The sequence below is a fragment of the Lepisma saccharinum genome, chromosome 27 (genome assembly GCF_977018435.1).
Source record: "Lepisma saccharinum chromosome 27, izLepSacc3.1, whole genome shotgun sequence".
In the NCBI taxonomy this organism is placed as follows: domain Eukaryota; kingdom Metazoa; phylum Arthropoda; class Insecta; order Zygentoma; family Lepismatidae; genus Lepisma; species Lepisma saccharinum.
The window spans coordinates 4602495-4621577 of NC_139255.1; the positions used below are offsets into that span (position 1 = coordinate 4602495).

Below are 19083 nucleotides of genomic sequence, written 5' to 3' on the forward strand. Positions count from 1 at the left end.
CAACACGATTCCGATAACCTCCATCAGTTGCATTTCGCGGCCTTTCATTCCATTCTCTCACATAGCTGAGATTTCTTCAGCTGGGGTTATCTTTACGAGCATCAACAGCCCACGATTGCACAGTACTGATGTCTACACATTCATCCCCATAAAGTGCCCTCAGTCTCAGATGAATGTCAATTTCTAGCACATTTTCTGCGTTTAGAAACTCTTATCACGGCACGCTACTTCAGGCGCCTCACCGACATTGCATGGTTACATGCTGCCATTTTCCTCGCAATAGTTCAGCACCCCCTGGCGATAGAAGTTTGAAACCTTCAATTGAGAAGCGGGAAAGTCTTATAAGTGCAATGTATGGTTGCTCAAAATCCAAAATGCGTTTACAAGGTAACAAAGAAAATAAAAACATAGGAAGCGTTACTTTTCAGCACGCCCTCGTATATATACTTTATTGTAGATCCATTTCAGGATTGTAATGTTGTTCATTGACATTCCAAATTACAGTTTGCAGAATTTCAACACAAAATGTTAATAAGAAATGAAATTAGACATGCCATATTTAATGCAAAATGTTGAAGTTTTCACGAGTTTTGTATCTCCTAAACCAATTAAATCTCAAACTCAAAATTTTTACTGAAGTTACTTATCATGAAGTACTGTATTGTGCACAAATTTCAGATTTTTAAACAACTGCCCACCAGAGATATTTAACCCTGAACTTGGAATTTTTTAACAAAAAGTACATGTTTATGACCCTGTAGAAAAACAAATATTAAAGTCTCAAGCTTCAAATAATTTTGACGTACTCTATTGGTACACAGGTACTTGCGCAAAAAAATTCAAGTGTCAAGTAAACTGCCTTCCCCCTCAAAAAAATGTCCGAAAATGTCATTTTGAGCGATTAAAATACACAATTTTAACCTTAAAATTTATTATGAAGGAATAATATTTAGAAAATTACACAGAAATATAATTGTAGCCTATAATGTGCTTAACATCACAGATTTTGTCTCATTGTCGTAGGACTTACCAGAGCTGAGAAAAAAAGTTGCCGCTGATGCTTACGAATGGAGAAAATGACGCGCGCCATGATAAAAAAATGCCCGCCATCTTCAAATCGGTGATAGTAAAAATAACATAAGAGTGGTTCTGAACTGTCAGTATATGAGGCTCACACCACTCAAAAAATAAACTTTTGTAAAAATGGTCAAGCAACCAGCTGGTATGATTTCATATGGATTGACCCAGATGTATGTGTGTTTTTTTTAATCACAAACTCTCATTTAAATTTTAAAATCCGATTTAAATTTTAAAAAATAATCAAAAGTGATTTTGAAAATTAAAATAGTGATTTTTGTGCACCTTTTATTCAGGACATGTTCAACTTTTTGGTTCCGGTGTGAAAGAATAATGACAAGTAAAATAAAGCTTCATGACTTACTTACCTGATATAGAAACAGTGGATCCCCTCTTCGTAAGATTTACCTAAATGGAAACCTGTAAATAATGAAGTAGCATGTTGAATTAAGTGTGCGCTGGGTAACAAATTAGTCATAATATTCTACTATGTTATATTTACAGAGAGTGTAATACTTGGGTGCAAGCAGAAAATGTTCTAGGGGAAGTCACAATGGAAAAGTTCTAAATAACTAGTATTATATTTTGGTGTAATTCTCATCACAAGAAGGAAACTTTTAATGAAAGAGTCAGGACCTCCATGATGGCACAACTGGCAGACGGCTTCCCTCGTAACCGAGGAGTCCTAGGTTCGAATCCCGGGTTGAAGCATATAGCAATGGTTCTGTTCTTACTTTAAATTACAGTCCAGCCCAGATTAGCCTCTCTCAGCGCAAAGTGGACTTAATGCCAACTTTGACAAACAAACTTGAAGAGAGTAAGGGAAAAATATGATACAAGTGGGAGAGAATGAAATAAAAGGGGATAAACAAGAGAGGAAAGAAGCGGGACAGAGAAAGATAGACAAAGGAAAAGAAGGGAAAGAAATAATCAAAAGACAGAGACAAAGAAGAAAGACAAAGGAACGGAAGAATCAAAAGACAGAGAGACAAAGAAGAAAGACAAAGGAAAAGAAGGGAAAGAAATAATCAAAAGAGAGAGACAAATAAGAAAGACAAAGGAAAGGAAGAATCAAAAGAGAGAGAGACAAAGAAGAAAGAAAAAGGAAAAGAAGAATCAAAAGACAGAGACACAAAGAAGAAAGATAAAGGAAGGGAAAGAATTAAAAGACGGAGAGACAAAGTAGAAAGACAAAGGAAAGGAAGGGAAAGAAAAAAAGCAAAAGAGAGAGAGAGACAAAGTAGAAAAACAAAGGAAAGAAAGAATCAAAAGACAGAGAGACAAAGAAGAAAGACAAAGGAAAGGAAGGGAAAGAAAGAATCAAAAGAGAGAAAGACAAAAAAGAAAGACAAAGGAAAGGAAGGAAAAGAAAGAATCAAAAGAGAGAGAGACAAAGGAAAGAAAGCATCAAAAGACAGAGAGACGAAGAAGAAAGATAAAGGAAAAGAAGAGAAAGAAAGAATCAAAAGGGAGAGAGAGACAAAGGAACGAAAGAATCAAAAGACAGAGAGACAAAGAAGAAAGACAAAGGAAAGGAAGTGAAAGTAAAAATTAGGAGAGAGATAGAGACAAAGAAGAAAGACAAAGGAAAGACAGAATCAAAAGACAGACGGACAAAGAAGAAAGACAAAGGAAGGGAAAGAAAGAATCAAAAGAGAGACAAAGATGAAAGACAAAGGAAATAAACACTCAAAAGAGAGAGACAAAGAAGAAAGACAAAGTAAGGGAAAGAAAGAATCAAATAGAGAGAGACAAAGAAGAAAGACCAAGGAAAGGAAGAATCAAAAGACAGAGAGACATAGAAGAAAGACAAAGGAAAGGAAGAATCAAAAGAGAGAGAGACAAAGAAGAAAGACAAAGGAAAGGAAGGGATAGAAAGAAACAAAAGAGAGAGAGACAAAGAAGTAAGTCCAAAAGAGAGGGATAAAACAAAGGCACAGAGAGAGAGAGAAAATATATTGAGACATGGTCAAAAAGAAAAGCAAACACGAACTAAGACTGAAGATAAAAGGAAAGAGAAAATAAGTAGGCTTTTCTGCAATATTTCAAGGGGTCAATCATGTAACCTTCTCTTGATCCTCCCTAAGGCGCCCATGACAGTGATGATATGTACGTACAAGTCAAAACCAATTCCGCCCATTCCATTGTTTTTCAGGTCGTCAACTACGACGAATCATTTGAGATAATGCCTCGTCCTGCTGTCGAAATACTAGACTGCCTTTTGGAATTGTCATATTCTACTGAGGTGGAAGTCCGCTGCCTGGCACAACTCAATATTCAAAACTATTTGGATATGACTGGAAACAAGCGTGCATTTCGTGATTGCAGGTAAGAAAGGCGAGAAACCTACAATATTTATTATCCTCTACAAATTACTTCAGCATTTTGCAACCGGGTCAAATAACCTGTTCTTCCATTCATTTTCATTGCCTATTTTTAGATCTATTAAATCGGTAGTTCAGCAACAAACAACTGGTTGTAACCTTTGCATAGGCGTAGCTACGGGGTGTGCCGGGTGTGCCTAGGCACACCCTAATGGGCTGCTTTATCAAAGAGAATTAAAGACAGATATTTCAATAAGAGAGAAAATAAGCGGCAGTTTGTAAGAAGTTGAAAATGTCATTACTTGGTACAAACGTGTGCATTATCGCTGATGAAACGGGTGTCTATAGATTTTAGATTTTTTGATGTCATTGGAGAAAGAAGATATTTACTGCATTCTACTCTGTACTGCAGCGCTTTTCTTCTATACCTGTCACAAGCTGCACGTGTGAGAGAGAGCTTTCTCCAAGCTTACCCAAGTTAAAACTAAATTAAGAGTTACTCAGAAGCAGGATAGATTGGAAGCCCTGCTCTTGCTATTTGTGGAACAGGAAAAAGCTTAGTCTATTGATGTAAATGAAGTTATTGATGAGTTTAAGAACATTGTACCTTTTGACAGACGTCTCTTGTTATAGATGACGTGTATTTTGATGTATTTGTTTGTAACATTTATGAACATTTTGTGTGTGTGTGTGTAAATTTTATGCAATTTGATTTTTTTCTACTACATATATTCAGAAATTTCCAACACTGTCATTTAGTGAATTTATATTCCTTTACAAACATCAGTGCAGTTAAAGAGCCAAGTGATTGTGTTGCGAAATATGCTATTAAAATGGTGCAAGACCTCATTTTTTTTCTTTGTGCACACCCAAATATAAAGTTCTAGCTACGCCTATGAACCTTTGACAGTTTCTCTCCCCTTCTACTTCCTTCTCTTTCCAAAACAACGGAGTGGCAGCAGTGTTGTCAGGGGTTCAGCAATGATTTCCACTAGATCCGTACATACGTAACCTTGTTATTCTGAATGGGTTCAGTTTTATTCGATTTAACTCTGGAGCTCCAGTTAAATTTATGTTCCTATTTGATGGTATCGACTATCGGCCAACCATTTTTCTTTCACCAGAGCTGCCTAGTGTCATTTTTTTCTTCCAATTAGAGCTCTAATGAGTATGAATATGATTCAATGTGATCAATACACAAATACTGCGGGACGTCATGGGTTCGAGTCGGCTGGATTCAGGATCTTTGTTTTCGGTCTGTGTATAGGACCGGTGGCAACCCACCAACGTGAGGAGATTTGGGAGCTACGAGTGAGTAGCGTAACCAGGTCATGGATATCTCTCATAACGGCAGGGGATTCGACGTGCTTACCTCCACGTCGCCCCATTACTGGTTGAAGATCTCCACACCTCTAGGTAGGATTGTGGGAGGGAGACTGGCAGTCGGGAGATAGGCCAAGGCTCTTCCAGGGCTGTACAGCTACGGGTTTTGTTATGTTAATTCCTCAATACTCACATTTCTTCACGCATGGTGAGATTTCATGCTTTTTTATTTGTTACTCCACTTGTTTCCAGCATTTGTGGGGGGGGGGGAGGAAATTTCATCATTGATTTCCCTATGTGGAAATTCTGTAGAATTATATTCGTTGCGCTAGCACATCCCTGAGTAGCTGTGAAACGTGCTGCAGCTATAATCCATTCTTGACTGGTATGCAATTCCTGATGGCACTAACATCAGAAAACTATGAAATAATTATTGATACTTTCCTGGCGGCAAATGATGAAGAGGGTTTCTCGGAATATCAACCAGGTGGTTTCCGGATAGGCTTCCGAAAGCTTCAATCCCTGAAGATGAGAGTAGCGGCAGCTCTCGAAAGCTCAAACCTATCCGGAAATCACCTGGTTGATATTCCGAGAAAAACCTCTTCATCATTTGCAGATTGGCCCTCTGCTGTCTCAGCATCAAAATCGCCATCATATTTCGAGTTCCCAGAGAAAACATCCATTTATGCAAACAAAAACAGAAGTAATTCTTAATCAGACAGTTCACCACGTGCCATTATGCAAGACGAAACGAGTAACAGCAAATATTGAAATTCTTGCTCTCCGAGGTCATGGGACAAGTGTAACGGAAGACCAAAACTTCCAAAAAAAAGAGGAACTCATGTCCCAGAGAAAGTGCCGCTTCAGATCCATAAATACGAAACACTACAATGACATATGGATATCTACGTATAAAACAATATGTAGTGCTGTAGTATTTCTTCATTTCCTAAGCAAAGTCTCCAGTCTACATTAAGGTTATTTCAAAATATGACGTCACCGAAGTTGGGCAATGAAGTTTTTATAATAGGATATAAGTCAAAATAGTTAAACGGACAGTTTCTACTCTGATTCACGTTGTCTGTTAACTGTTTAATATTTGCAAAAGAACATAGATTATACAAAAATAACATGATTTACATAACAATAATTGCGAAATGTTTCACAGTCTGCCATTTCTCAATTAAGGGGTCTGTCACGACCAGACCTGCATGTTTCAACTCAGGTTTTAGAACATTCCAGTGAAGTACTGACCTTAGTTTCCAGTTTGGCACCTATAGTGGAACCAAAAACAAAGAAACCTGCGCAGACCCGGGACTCCTGTGCACCGTACTCCCGCGTGGAGGGGAGGGGCAGAGTGGACCATGCTTCCTTATGGCCCGAGCTGAACGGAAGAAGGGAAAGCTGCGCGGGGACTTTTCGTCCAAGGTTATTTTCCTTGTGGTCTTGTGGTCGCTCTATAGTGAAAACTCCCAGTATACTCTGTCCCAGCTAACTGTGGAGCAGGCAAACGAAAACAAGTCTCTGCGCAAGTAGTGACGCGAGACGGCTCCAACAATGAACGCGAGAGGGAACGGAATTGCGTGGAGGGGGGAAAGCGACTGCTGTTACCAGCCTTCCCAGCAGCGTGTACTGCTTTGCTCTGGCCAATAGATTTCCTACGCTTCTCTGACGCTATGCGCAGCCTTGCTCCACAGTTAGCTGGGACAGGGTATAGTTAAATGAGCTGAAGAACACACTGCCAATTGCAATTTCATATAACTCTTGCTTCCTGCAGCATTGAAGATGGTAATGTCAAACTCAGAACAAGTGAGATATGCGAAGAGGACAAGGCTATTATACAACAATACGGCAAGAGACTGTTTGAGAGTTTGTACAACAATGTGTTTTATTGCAACAGCAACAATGAGAGCCTGAACAGCGTCTACACCACAGCGGCGCTCATCTGCGTCGAGTTTTGTTCGGAATATACTGCAGCCCTTGCCTTGAATTTCATCCTCGCCGTTCAGAATAACGTGAGTAATAATAATAGGAGTAGTTTGCACTTTTTTTGCTTCATTTTACTTCGCTATTTTAGCTAATCGCGAATATGAGGATGAAAGGTGGTATGATGAGATGAAAGGACAATTACAAATATAATGGGTGTCCCAACAAGAACGCCGGATTTAATAACCTGAAAAAGTTATTTTACTTTCATAAATGGCATATGTTTCTACATCATTACAAAGGGTACATGTTGCCAGGTAAGAATGAAAAACAATATTTGTCTTTACGTAATCAAGGAGTTCGGGCCTGGATACTGTGTTTTCACATAGTGGTTCGATTCTCGCTCAAAACTGTCAGTTCAGTCCGGGTTATCCTATCTGGACATAAAGTGGACTTAAACCAAAACATCAAACTCAAACTGTGTGCCAATTATGCAGCATGTACTGCTCTATGGGTATTTTGTGAAAAGCCATGTTGAAAACAGATGTCGAAACTGAAATCCCTGCAAGCATAAGCGCCTACTTTTGGGGGGGAGCCACTTTTCCCCTCAAATTCACGCAGAGGGACAGATATTATACATATTTACAAATATAAAATATTGGTTTGATATCAAAAGCGTCAGAGATAGATATATTTTTCGAGGAACAAAAAGAAAACAACAATGAAATTACTATTTTTTGTTGCACTGAACACTGGTTAGCGAAAGATGAAACAAAGTTTAATTATATTGATAATTTATGTATTGCATCTAGTTACAGTAGGCAAAATATAATAAGAGGCGGGTCTTTAATTTTCACTCAGAATGAACTTAAAAGTAACGTAGTTGAAATAAAACAAGCTGTTGAGTTCTCTGTAGAACAAGACTTCGAATGCGCAGCAATTGAAATAGCTATTTACAACTTATGCATAATATCAATATATAGAACGCCTAGTGGAAACATGGATGTCTTCTTAAATAAGTTAACATTATTACTAAATCTCGTAACAAAAAGCTCCAAAAAGAATATTGTTGTTTGTGGAGATTTTAACATTGATGTAGCTAAAGACACTGCAGAAAAAAATAGTTTTCTGGATGTAATGAACTCTTTTGGTCTGTTTCATACAATTACAACTCCAACTAGAATCACCAAAAAAACAAAAAGTACAATAGACAATATTTTTACCAATATAAACGTTAATAAATATTCAGTAGAAACTTGCATAGGTTTTTCTGACCATGATTCTCAGCTTATTAAGGTAAACGTAATAGAAGACAAGCGAAATCATAAACCACGCGCAAAATTCAGATTTGTCAGACCCACAAACAATGATGAGAACATTTCAAAATTCAGAAAAGCGCTTAAATCAGAAACATGGGATTTTATAAACAATATGGCTGTACACGTAAACGAGAAATTCGAAAAATTTCTTGATACTGTAAGATACCATTTTAATAAATGTTTTCCCATAAAAAAAGCACGAGTTCACAACAAAAACAATTGCCTATGGATAACCAAGGAAATTAAAAATCTTAGCAAATTAAAGCGATCATTGCATAAACAGAGTAAATATGCAAACAGCCCTACCCTTAAAGATCATTACAAACAGTTCAACAAAAATTACAAGAAAACATTAAAACATTGCAAACAATTATATGTTGATAAAAAGTTGAATAATTCAGAAAACAAAACTGCAGAACTATGGAAAATAGTTAATCATATTACAGGTAAAAAAACGAACACGAATCAAGATATCATATTAGAAACAGGTAATGTAATAGAGACAGATCCGCAAAAAATAGCTAATACTTTTAATAATTATTTTGTTAATGTAGCACTTAACCTGCAACGTAACATCAGCGTAACGGACACATACAAAGAAAAGTTAAATAACGTCAAAAGATCTTTCACGCATTCTTTTTATATGACCCCTACTACAGACGAAGAAATTTCCAACATAATTCGAAATATGAAAAACAAAAAGTCAACAGGGCTAGATTCAATGCCAATTAACGTGATCAAAGAGGTTTGCACGTACATTAAGGAGCCCTTGGCTAAATTAATTAACGAGTGTATGGAAAATGGCAGCTTCCCAGATTGTCTAAAAATATCAAAAGTAATACCATTGTATAAGAAAGGAAATAAAACAAAAATTGAAAACTACAGACCAATTTCCTTATTGTCAATTTTTTCAAAAATTTTCGAAAAATTAATCTATAATAGGATAATAAAGTATGCAGAAGATAAAAAGATACTCATAAAGCAACAAAATGGGTTTGTGAAATCGAAAACAACAAAAAATGCCATTTTTGATGTAATTGATAATATTCTTTCCGCCATAAACAAAACGTATTCTGTTGTTGCAATTTTTTGTGATTTATCAAAAGCGTTTGACTGTGTGAATCATCACTTGCTACTAGAGAAATTAAAATACTACGGAATCCGCGGTGTATCAAACAAATTAATAGAATCCTATTTATCGAATAGAAAACAGAGCGTTGCAATAAATAGCATATCCAATAATGGGACGCAAACAACATATTACTCCGAATTGAAAGATGTGGTTATTGGAATCCCCCAAGGATCGATACTAGGACCCCTGTTGTTTTTATTGTTCATAAATGACCTTCCAGCAAATGTTGATACCGCCCAAATTACTCTTTTCGCTGATGATACTACGGCTTTGGTAGATTCTGTTAACGATGTAACATTAATTCAAAAAACGGAAGAAGCTCTTACTGAACTACAAAGCTGGTTTTCAGCAAACAAACTTTCTATGAACAACGAAAAAACTAATATAATAAAATTTGGTGTATCTAGAGCCAAAAACTCTTCTATTAAGCAATATAATTTCACAGTAGGGCATGCCGTTATAACAGCTACTAACAATACAAAATTTCTTGGAATATTTATAGACGAGTGTCTAAACTGGAAAGTTCACATAGATCATTTATGCAAGAGGCTAAACACCGTATGTTACCAATTAAGAACCTTAAAAAATAGTTTCAATACAGTATGTTTGCTAAATATCTATTTCTCAAACTTCGAAAGTATTTTGAGGTACGGTATCCAATTTTGGGGAAACTCGGCTCAATCGCAGAGGATTTTTAAAATTCAAAAAAGAGCATTGCGTATTTTGGCAAATGCACATAAAACTGATACATGTAAACCGCTTTTCAAAAAATTACGTATATTAACACTTCCAAGTCTGTACATACTTGAAACACTTACTTTCATACACGAAACAAAATCGAACTATCCAAGGAACATAGACACTCACGATTACAATACCAGACAAAAAGATAACTTCCACATTCCCAAAGTGCGGCTAACTGCATTCCAAACAGGACCTTTTTACTCAGGCATCCAGTTATACAATATATTACCAAAAAGTTACAAAAATTTTGAGAGAACCACAATCTTTAAAAGTAAAGTGAAAAAATTGTTATTGGAATACACATTATATTCAGTTCAAGAATTTCAAGAATTAACTAACTTTATAAAATAAATTTAGATTGTATACACTATATAACATGTACTTTTACAGCACTAGTTCACTTCAACAAATAATTTGTCATTGTGTGTTTTACTATTATATTATGTTATATTATTATTAAAAAAATTGCCAAATTGATGTATAGATATATATATGTGCGATGTCAACATGTCTTTTGTAATGTACATGCACCAATGCCCCCAGGGGTACTATCGGTGTGAAAATTGCTCAATAAACTCAATTGCTCAACCTTGCCCCACCCCCCAAAAAAATTATTTTATGTTGGCACTCCTGCCTACAAGTAATGCTCACTGCTGTTCGAACCGCAACTTGTAATCTAGAATCTAGAGATGGTCGGCCTCTCGGCTTTACCTAATCGTAAAATACCAACACACTGTTATTCGTTTAACATATTTTTGCAGATTGAATCACTGGAGGATAATGAATCTCACGCCTTGCGCTACTCTTTTGTTCAGAAAATTGCCGCATCCCTATCTGCGCTTATGAAGCAGACAATGCTGCATTTAGTGCCAGTGAGAAGTGTGTTAGACAAGGTATGTTTAATGAATGCCTTTCGTACACGATCAAATTAACAAACATTGAATTCTACGCTAGAAGGAAATGACGTCAGATCACACTCATTGTCTTCTTGTATACGAGATTAATGTTCAAGACTTCTTTACACATTCCAGGATTGGATGTAACAACGTTTTTGGGATTTGAACGCCCTATTTCAATTTAATTGAATTCTTTACGGACAGCTTTAGAATATAGATCATTTAAAACAATGCAATATTTTATAATCATGCTTAATTCTGACGTCAGTCTTTCTGCTATTAACCATGACTCAAAGTAAAAATAATAGTAGTCGGCGATACACAGGGTGTATCATAAGTAATTGCTCAAATTGGCACAGTTGAAAGTACACGATAATAGAAGCAAAAAAAGTCTCAGTAAACATGGATCTGCAAACGAGCCGCTTTCGAGATAATTGCGAATGTGTGGTTACAAGCCGCCACAGACTTCATTGTTTGTAAACGTCGTCCTAGTTGGTAAAATGATAATAATGTGTGCGAATGTGTGGTTTACTATAAATGATTCATTCGATTTCAAAACACTGTATTTAAAGTATTGCACATACAGATATCAATGATACATGAAAATAACTGTAAACTCACCAAGTTTTCCTCACATTCTATAAATGTTGTGTGTGCCCCTCTGGCCACATGACACCCGTACAATTTGTAGCAATTTGTCCTTAAGCTGCCGCGCAAAATGCTCTGTTTGCATGGTGGTTCTTTTCTGTACTACCTTCTGAATGCACGCTGCACTGCAATAACAGATGAAGATCTCGTATATCCCAACACAAAAAACTCTTTACTCGATTTGTCGCTATTTTGTACAGGCACTGCACTCGTGCTGCCAACTGGTGTGTCACGATACAAACTTGGTGAGTTTACAGTTAGTTACATGTATCATTCATATCTGTGCGTGCAACATTTTGGAACGTACAGTGTTTTGAAATCGAATGTATCATTTATAGTACCCCTGTATATTGCCATTCTTTTATAGATTATAAGTAGAGCTGAACCGATTATCTCCCAGATTCCCACCGATACTTGACAATAGCAAGAATTAAAAGTAGTTTAGAATATTTATAAATTTTAATGTATAAGTTGTCAATTGATCAGTAAGTTTACCATAGTTTCGATTTCAAATATTCATAATTTCACGAGATGAACATTTAATCACAACAATCGATGTCTCTCTACTGTTATTGCAAAACATATGAAAATTCTGCACTTTTCATAATTTTCAGGATATTTAGACTCACCGAGAACGTTGTACGACTTTTTTACGGACTTCGTGAAGCACTTGTTTAGGTTTGTTTCAGGTCGACTTTATGCTCAGAAAGGCTAATCGAGACTGAATCTACAGTTTAAAGTCTGATACGAACCACTAGGTGCCTCCGAAGAGTATTGAACCTAGGATCCCTTGATTACAAAGCGACGTGGTTACCACGACTCCATCAGGGATGCACCCGCGAGGTGCTTGAAATCCGGCACGAGTCTGTGATTAATTTTCGAAAGTTACTTTCCGATACCCACACTTTGAGTTTTTTTTAGTTTTAGTTTTAAGGCGAGGAGGGACAATTACGCACTAGTTGTGTATTTATTTCAATATCGTCGGATTGAGCACTGCTATTTAAAAAACGGTTTAGTATGCGAGAGAGTATGAATTTCTCTCCATGTTGCAAGTGGAAACTATTTTTCAAGTTGATTAGTAAGCTAGACACGACGTTTGAGATTAACAAGTATTTACAGAATCCCATGTATTCCTTATGGGAAATCAACTTCAACTTCAAGTCACGGCTAATCAAATGGGAGTTTTGACTTTTCCTTCTACTATGACATAGTTCAACGTGTCCTTTTTCCGTCCATGTACTTTTCTACGACATTGGATGTTTGATATTCCCATGAGAACGAATAAAATAATGGTCCCATCAACCTAATGCATTTCTCCTTGCCTCATACGGCCATCCTGGCAGTGTTGCCAAACCTGATGTGCATAAAGAGCTACATTTCAACATTAATAGAGCTAAAAATGACTTCCAAGGAGCTAGATTAACGAAGGCTGCATAAAGTGCCTTCTAGGGCAATATTAGGTGTCAGAAGTTAGCTTTAAAGTGATGGCAATTTATTCTTAGTTTTCACCGTCTAGATTTAGCGGCATCACCCGTCTCAATAATCCAATGATGTTCATAAGAAATCGAAAGTAAAGGATTCCCCGATAATGATATTGTCACCTTCACCTTAGCCACAACGCTAGCCTATATATAAAAATAACTGGGGAGGAAAGAGGGGGTGGGTGACGCAGCATATATATGAATATCACGTCACGTGCAAAATGTACACTCATGGCAAAGGTTGGTGGTCCTTGTGGGCCGGAGCCAGTGGTGGCATCATAGTGGGGCGGGTGCCACAGTTCACAGCCAAACGAGTGCACGAAAGAGCCAGATCTGGCTCCAAAAGAGCGAAGTTGGCAGCTGCCCCAGCGACAAAGACCTCGGGGAAATTGTCCCTCTCCCCCTTAAGTCCATTCTATGCACAGTAAGGCTAATCAGGACTGGACCTACAGTTTAAAGTGGGATCCGAACCAGTATGTGCCTCCACCGGGTATTGATTACAAGACGGCGACGTTACAGCTAGGCCACTGGGGAGGCCACACAATACTGATATCGGTCGAAAAGTCGGTATCCACTTAGCCCTCCACTCTGTAGTGAGATTCAGAGGAGAAAGCGAACGAAAACAAGTTCTCTGCGCAATTAGTGACTCGCGAGAGCTCCACCAATGAACGCGTGATTTCTCCCCTTCTGTGCTGTTGTGCGTTGCCTTGCTGCGCAGATTCCCGCGACAGAGTGTAATCTTACGTTCTTTTCAGGAAAACTGGGCCCCACACGTTACCCCTGACGATGCGACGCTGTTGTTTAAGGAGGAAACCGTGAGAGACGTCTTTCTCCAGAGCGGCCTCACCCAAGATGTCACCGAGTTAATTGGCCAGCCCTTATCCCATATAGATGCGTTCGATACCGCCCACCCACCGAGCGATAAGTCATCCTACTCTTCGCTATCAAATCAGAGCGAACCGGTAAAAAATACTTTTACAGTATCTTCTTATCCAATTTTTTGGTTCTTCTTGAATGTTTCCGTAGATATCTATAGACCAGAATATCTTGCGTACATGGGCGTCGTCGGGGGGGGGGGGGAGGGGGTCGAACAGGTCAATGGACCCCCCTGGAAATTGACATCGTTCATTTAAAGATACATGAAAGCCGAAAGGTTGTTACTCCTATTGTTACGAGCAGAAAAATAGTTCATTTAGTTAGTATTCGAACAGAATAATCAAAGTAAAAGTGCATTGGATGGAAAACATTGAGTGACAAATACAGGAACAAGGTTGTATTCTACCATTTCATACAAAGATCAAATGGTTCCAAAGTTTTCAATATTCTAATAATTACAGTTGTAAGTGGGAGGTCACACAACAAACTTTATGAAAAAAAATCCCCCTAACATGTAAAGCCTTTTCTTGAACGAGATGTGTAAAAGTTAATATCAAAATACATTTCAGATACTAACTGCATAAAATGCAAAAGAAATAATTCAAAATAGTTGTGTTGGTATTCACTCGTTTGGTGGATCGAGTCTGCACATTTATATAGTAATAATATTTTTTATTATTATTATTTTATTTTGAAAAAAATTGTTTTATTAATTTATAATATTTATTATTGTATAGAGACATTTATAACCGTGGTAATAATACTCATTGTTATTTTTTCTGCTATTCAACTTTTATCATTTTCCCGACCCCCTGCAAAAATTTCTGGCGACGCCCATGCTTGCGTAAAACAGTTTCCACCAATATCTGTCCTCTGCTGGTACACCTAGTCCCCATAGGATTATCCAGTATATCTCTGGCATGCAATGTTGATTGGGCATTATCCATTGTTTAGCGCAGTGGTATTCAAACTGTGAGGCGCGCCTTCCTGGGGAGGCGTCAAAGTTTCGCAGGAAAGGCGCGAGAACTTCCGAAAAAAATATTTCTTCTTCTGAAAGCTTACAATGAGTTAATTACAAAAAATCAATATTTTCGTATGTATTATTGCAACTCACGTTGGTTGTCCCTGTGCAATGACATCTTCCGCGTTTATGAACAGAGACGGGAACTACACTTGTACTTTGTAGAAGAAAATCATCCGATGCTGAAAACACTACAATGTATAGTGCCCTTGTACAGAAATGGGCATACCGTTCTCATATTTTCTACTTCAGACAAGTTGTTCAGCCTTCGAAAGGAAGTTGTTGCTTTGTAAGAGAAGGATTAAAGATAAAAACATTGATGGTTCATGGAGTCCATTAGTGGTGACGTCACAAGCTGACGACGAGCTGGAACTGAGTCTAAACAACGGGCAAACGTGTTTTCTTCCTATTCAAATCAATGGGATTTTTCATCGGAACGGGTAGTTTTAATTATTGTGACAGCAGTTATGAAACAAAATTATGGTGCGTATCGTACATCATCGTACGTAAAGATGAGATTTCAGAGAATACGACTATATATCACCAGTGATGTGCCGTAGACTATAGGTTTACGTCTTCGTGAGGCAAGAGTGGTATTTTTCCCATAAACACTAGAATATTTCTATATTAGGTTTCTTCCTAGGTGAGAAATTGTTCGAATTTAGAAGAAAGTGTATGAAAAGTTCTCTTTACACTTCAACAACCGATACGCAGTATAATTTTCTTTTAATTCCACGGCGCCCTTTGCTAAGTTATCACCTTTCGCCATGTTGTTTACATAGGTTACGTCATCTACGTGTATAAAATAGTATACGTGTAGAATGTAGACTACCGTTGTTTACGCGTAGACGCACATCACTGTATATCACACACTTTACATTGATGTACAATGCACATCACATTTTTGTCTCGTAACTGCTGTCACGATTCTTAAAGTTACCCTTTGCAATGGGAAACTTAATGGATTTGAATAGCGAGAAAAACCACGTTTTTATTAGTTTACTCAGTGCCAGCTCGTCGTTTGCTGTGACGTCACACTAACGGAGTCCATTTCGAACACTGAGCTATACCCTGTCCCAGGTATCTCTGGAACAGTCCAACGGAAACAAGTCTCGGCGCAAGTAGTGACGCGAAACGGCTCCACCAATGAACACGTGAGGGAATTCGATTACATGGGAGGTTGGAGCGTGTACTCCTTCGCCCTGCCCACTCGATTTCCTCCCCTTCTCTGACGCGGCCCTGCTCCAGAGTTAGCTGGGACAGGGTATTGTTCTTAGACGAAACAGGACTACAAAATGAAGAAATTCAAACAATGCTATGTGCCTGTTTTGAACATCTATTATCCAGTTTTTCGTCCTATCTATATTCATACTTTTTATCTCATGAATATCGTATCGCTGAATGAATTGACAACAGTTCATAAACATTAAAAAAATATACGCCACCTGCATACATTACACACATTAAATTTTCATTACTTGTATGTGTACCAACAGTAAATAAACACACTAAGAGATTTTGTGGTGTCTTTCATGCTCACATCACATGTATTTTACTACGTGTATTATTGAGGGGAGACGCGTGCAGATGTTGGTAGTGGAGGAGAACCACGACAGCAAAAAGTTCGAAAAGCCCTGGTGTAGTGATTAAAACTATACTTATTCTAACACTATATTTCGAGAAAGCACTCTTCTCTCGTCTTCAGGTGAAATTTATATTGCCGATGGTGGGAATCGAACCTACGACCACGGTTGTTAAAGGTCCAGGAACCCACATGTTCTATTGGGTTCCGCTGCAGGACCGGAACCTTTTTTCTCGCACTATTTAAATTCGGTCCAAGTTGCGTATTGTTTCATTGAAAAAGGTTCCTGGACCGAATTTAAATTGATCCAGAAAAAAGGTTCCTGGACCGTATTTAAATTGAGCCAGATTTGATTTGGTGTTTTAAGTTCACTTTATGCACAATAAGGCTAATCTGGACTAGACCTACAGTTTAAAGTTGGATCCGAACCTCTTGTGCCTACACCGGGTATCGAACCCGGGACCAAATTGAATCAGAAAAAAAGGTTCTTGGACCGTATTTAAATTGAGCCGGTAAAAAAAGGATCCTGGACCGAATTTAAATTCAGTCTGAAAAAAGGTTCCTAAACTGTATTTAAATTGAGCCAGAAAAAAGGTTCCTGGACCGAATTTTAATTGATCTGGAAAAGGTTCCTGGACCGAATTAAAATACTTTACAGATAAAAAGGTTCTTTACGGTCCAGAACCCATTTACTCTTGCTGATTTTCTCTCCTGGACCGGAATTGAATTTGGGGTCCCTTGTTCGAATCTCGGCCTGAGCATGGATGTTTGTGAGTGTCCATTCATCAATTTCATCATATCATCACTCATCCACATCTTCGCAAATTAGCCAAAAATGGGACAAGAAGCGAAGTAAAATAAAGCAAATCAAATCAAATCAAAAATTGGAATTGAATTTATTTAAAATTCCTGGACCTTTAACAACCCTGCCTTACGACAAACCAACTGGGAGGGGGAGGGGGGTTTGTCGTAGAGTAATTGGTTAGAGCAAAGAATTTTTTGGAAAAATGAAAGGTCTGTCCTTACATCCCAGCAAGCAAAAGACAACGGGTCTTCTACGTCAGTAGCGACTCCAGAGGACCCGATTAATAAGCGCGTGATATACGAAAAGGAGGAGGGAACGCGACTGCAGCTACCAGCCGTTTGCAGCAGCGCCCACTGCTTTGCTCCGCCCACTCGCATTCTCCCCTAATCTACCGGTATGCGGGGCGTTGTTTCACAGACTTCTTGGACCGGGTATAGAATGTGATTCGTCTGACTTGTCTTGGTACAAAAAATGTTTAGTAAAACTTTGAATTAATCAATACAATTTCTGTTTTTACAGAAAATCTGCTATTTGAGTTCAATTGTAGATTGTGACGAGGAGGCATACAGTCCCACATCTACTACTATTTGAGTTCCACGTCTCTTCAACTTGAAGAACTCTTCGTGCTCGTAAAGATCCATTGTAACCCTTAAATCATTTTTCTTTGTAAAACTTAAAGGCAATAAAGTGTCTACCAATATAATGTCTTAGATCTGCATTAGACGGAAGCATTATATTTAACATTCTTGCTAGCATAAATGCTACATAACTGCTTCCAAAAATCTTATATCAGATTGTACTTTACACGAAAGCAGTTCATGTAACATTTCGGTTAGCATTTGCGATTACAATGTATAATATATACAGCACGAAAGGCACGTCGAGTTATGCTGAGTGCACGGTGTTCACAATTGAAACAACTAAAATATTCTTCCATACGTGTACAGTAAACGTTGTAAAGTATGTTTTTAAGCAGTGCCATTGAATTGTGCCTAACACCTTTTTATAGGAAACTCTATTCCTATCGGTTGAATAGTTATCGTTGTTTAAAAATGTGAAGTGGTGCATTGTTTAAATCTCACTCGGCCGCCATTACAGCTGAACTCGTGACCTAGAGCTCGCTTCTGATTGGTTACGCTACGAAAATTACTACGGAAATAGGACAGATTCTATTGGAGACACGCCATGAAATATACCATGGCATCTGAAATTTCATAAGATTTGTCAAGGTAACATTTTGGTCATGTCATAACTGTTAAGAAAAATGCTAAGGAAAATACTTTCGTCTAAAACGGGCCTTACATAAGTCTAATGTCGACCTTCCGTCAGGAGTCCCAGGTTCGAATCCAGGGTGAGACATGAATGTTTGTTTCGTGTGCTTGTTCTGTTGAAAGTTCAGAGTAAAATGAGTAAAGGAAAGCAAGGAAGAAAAAAAGATGGTCAAGTTTTTAAAAAGTTGGTAGAGCGGAAGACACGGGTTCGACTCCTGGCGTGGGGAATTTCAGATGGGACATTTTTTTCAGCAACGCACCTGCAAGGAAGTCTCTGGGGTTCATCCAGCCCCTAACCTGTACCCGGTGGGGTAAAGGCGGCAGGAGCATGGTGCTGATCACATCACCTCCACAAATGACCAAGATTATAAGGTATGTAAGGGCCTTCACGGTCAAGGACGTATTTAGGGGGGTGCAGGGATCCGGGGCCTCCACCCCGCCTGAAATACTTATCAAATTCTAAAATTAAATCATGAAAATATACTTGTTGAGCCTTTGTTGTAAATAGATTACTTATTGGAAGACAACTATTATATTAGGATTTTATGACCTTGAAGTACAGTGTCAAAGATGATACTAGCACTTAAGTTATGAATATATGCATCTTTACTTCTCATCAACTGGATCTAACAGTCTTTCTTGTTATTCAATAAATATT

The 19083-nt window shown here is 38.0% G+C and overlaps 1 protein-coding gene across 1 annotated transcript in view; it reads left to right on the plus strand.

Annotated features, from left to right (window-relative positions):
• The window catches only part of LOC145980279 (protein EFR3 homolog A-like), a 71618-nt gene extending 53815 nt beyond the window's left edge, over positions 1–17803 (plus strand). The window contains exons 12-16 of the mRNA XM_083113290.1: positions 3233–3405; positions 6502–6739; positions 10607–10738; positions 13626–13832; positions 17674–17803. Coding sequence (XP_082969416.1) covers positions 3233–3405; positions 6502–6739; positions 10607–10738; positions 13626–13832; positions 17674–17745 — 822 coding nt within the window. The 3' untranslated portion in view covers positions 17746–17803. The remainder of the gene's footprint in view (positions 1–3232; positions 3406–6501; positions 6740–10606; positions 10739–13625; positions 13833–17673) is intronic.
• Positions 17804–19083: the final 1280 nt, after the last annotated feature.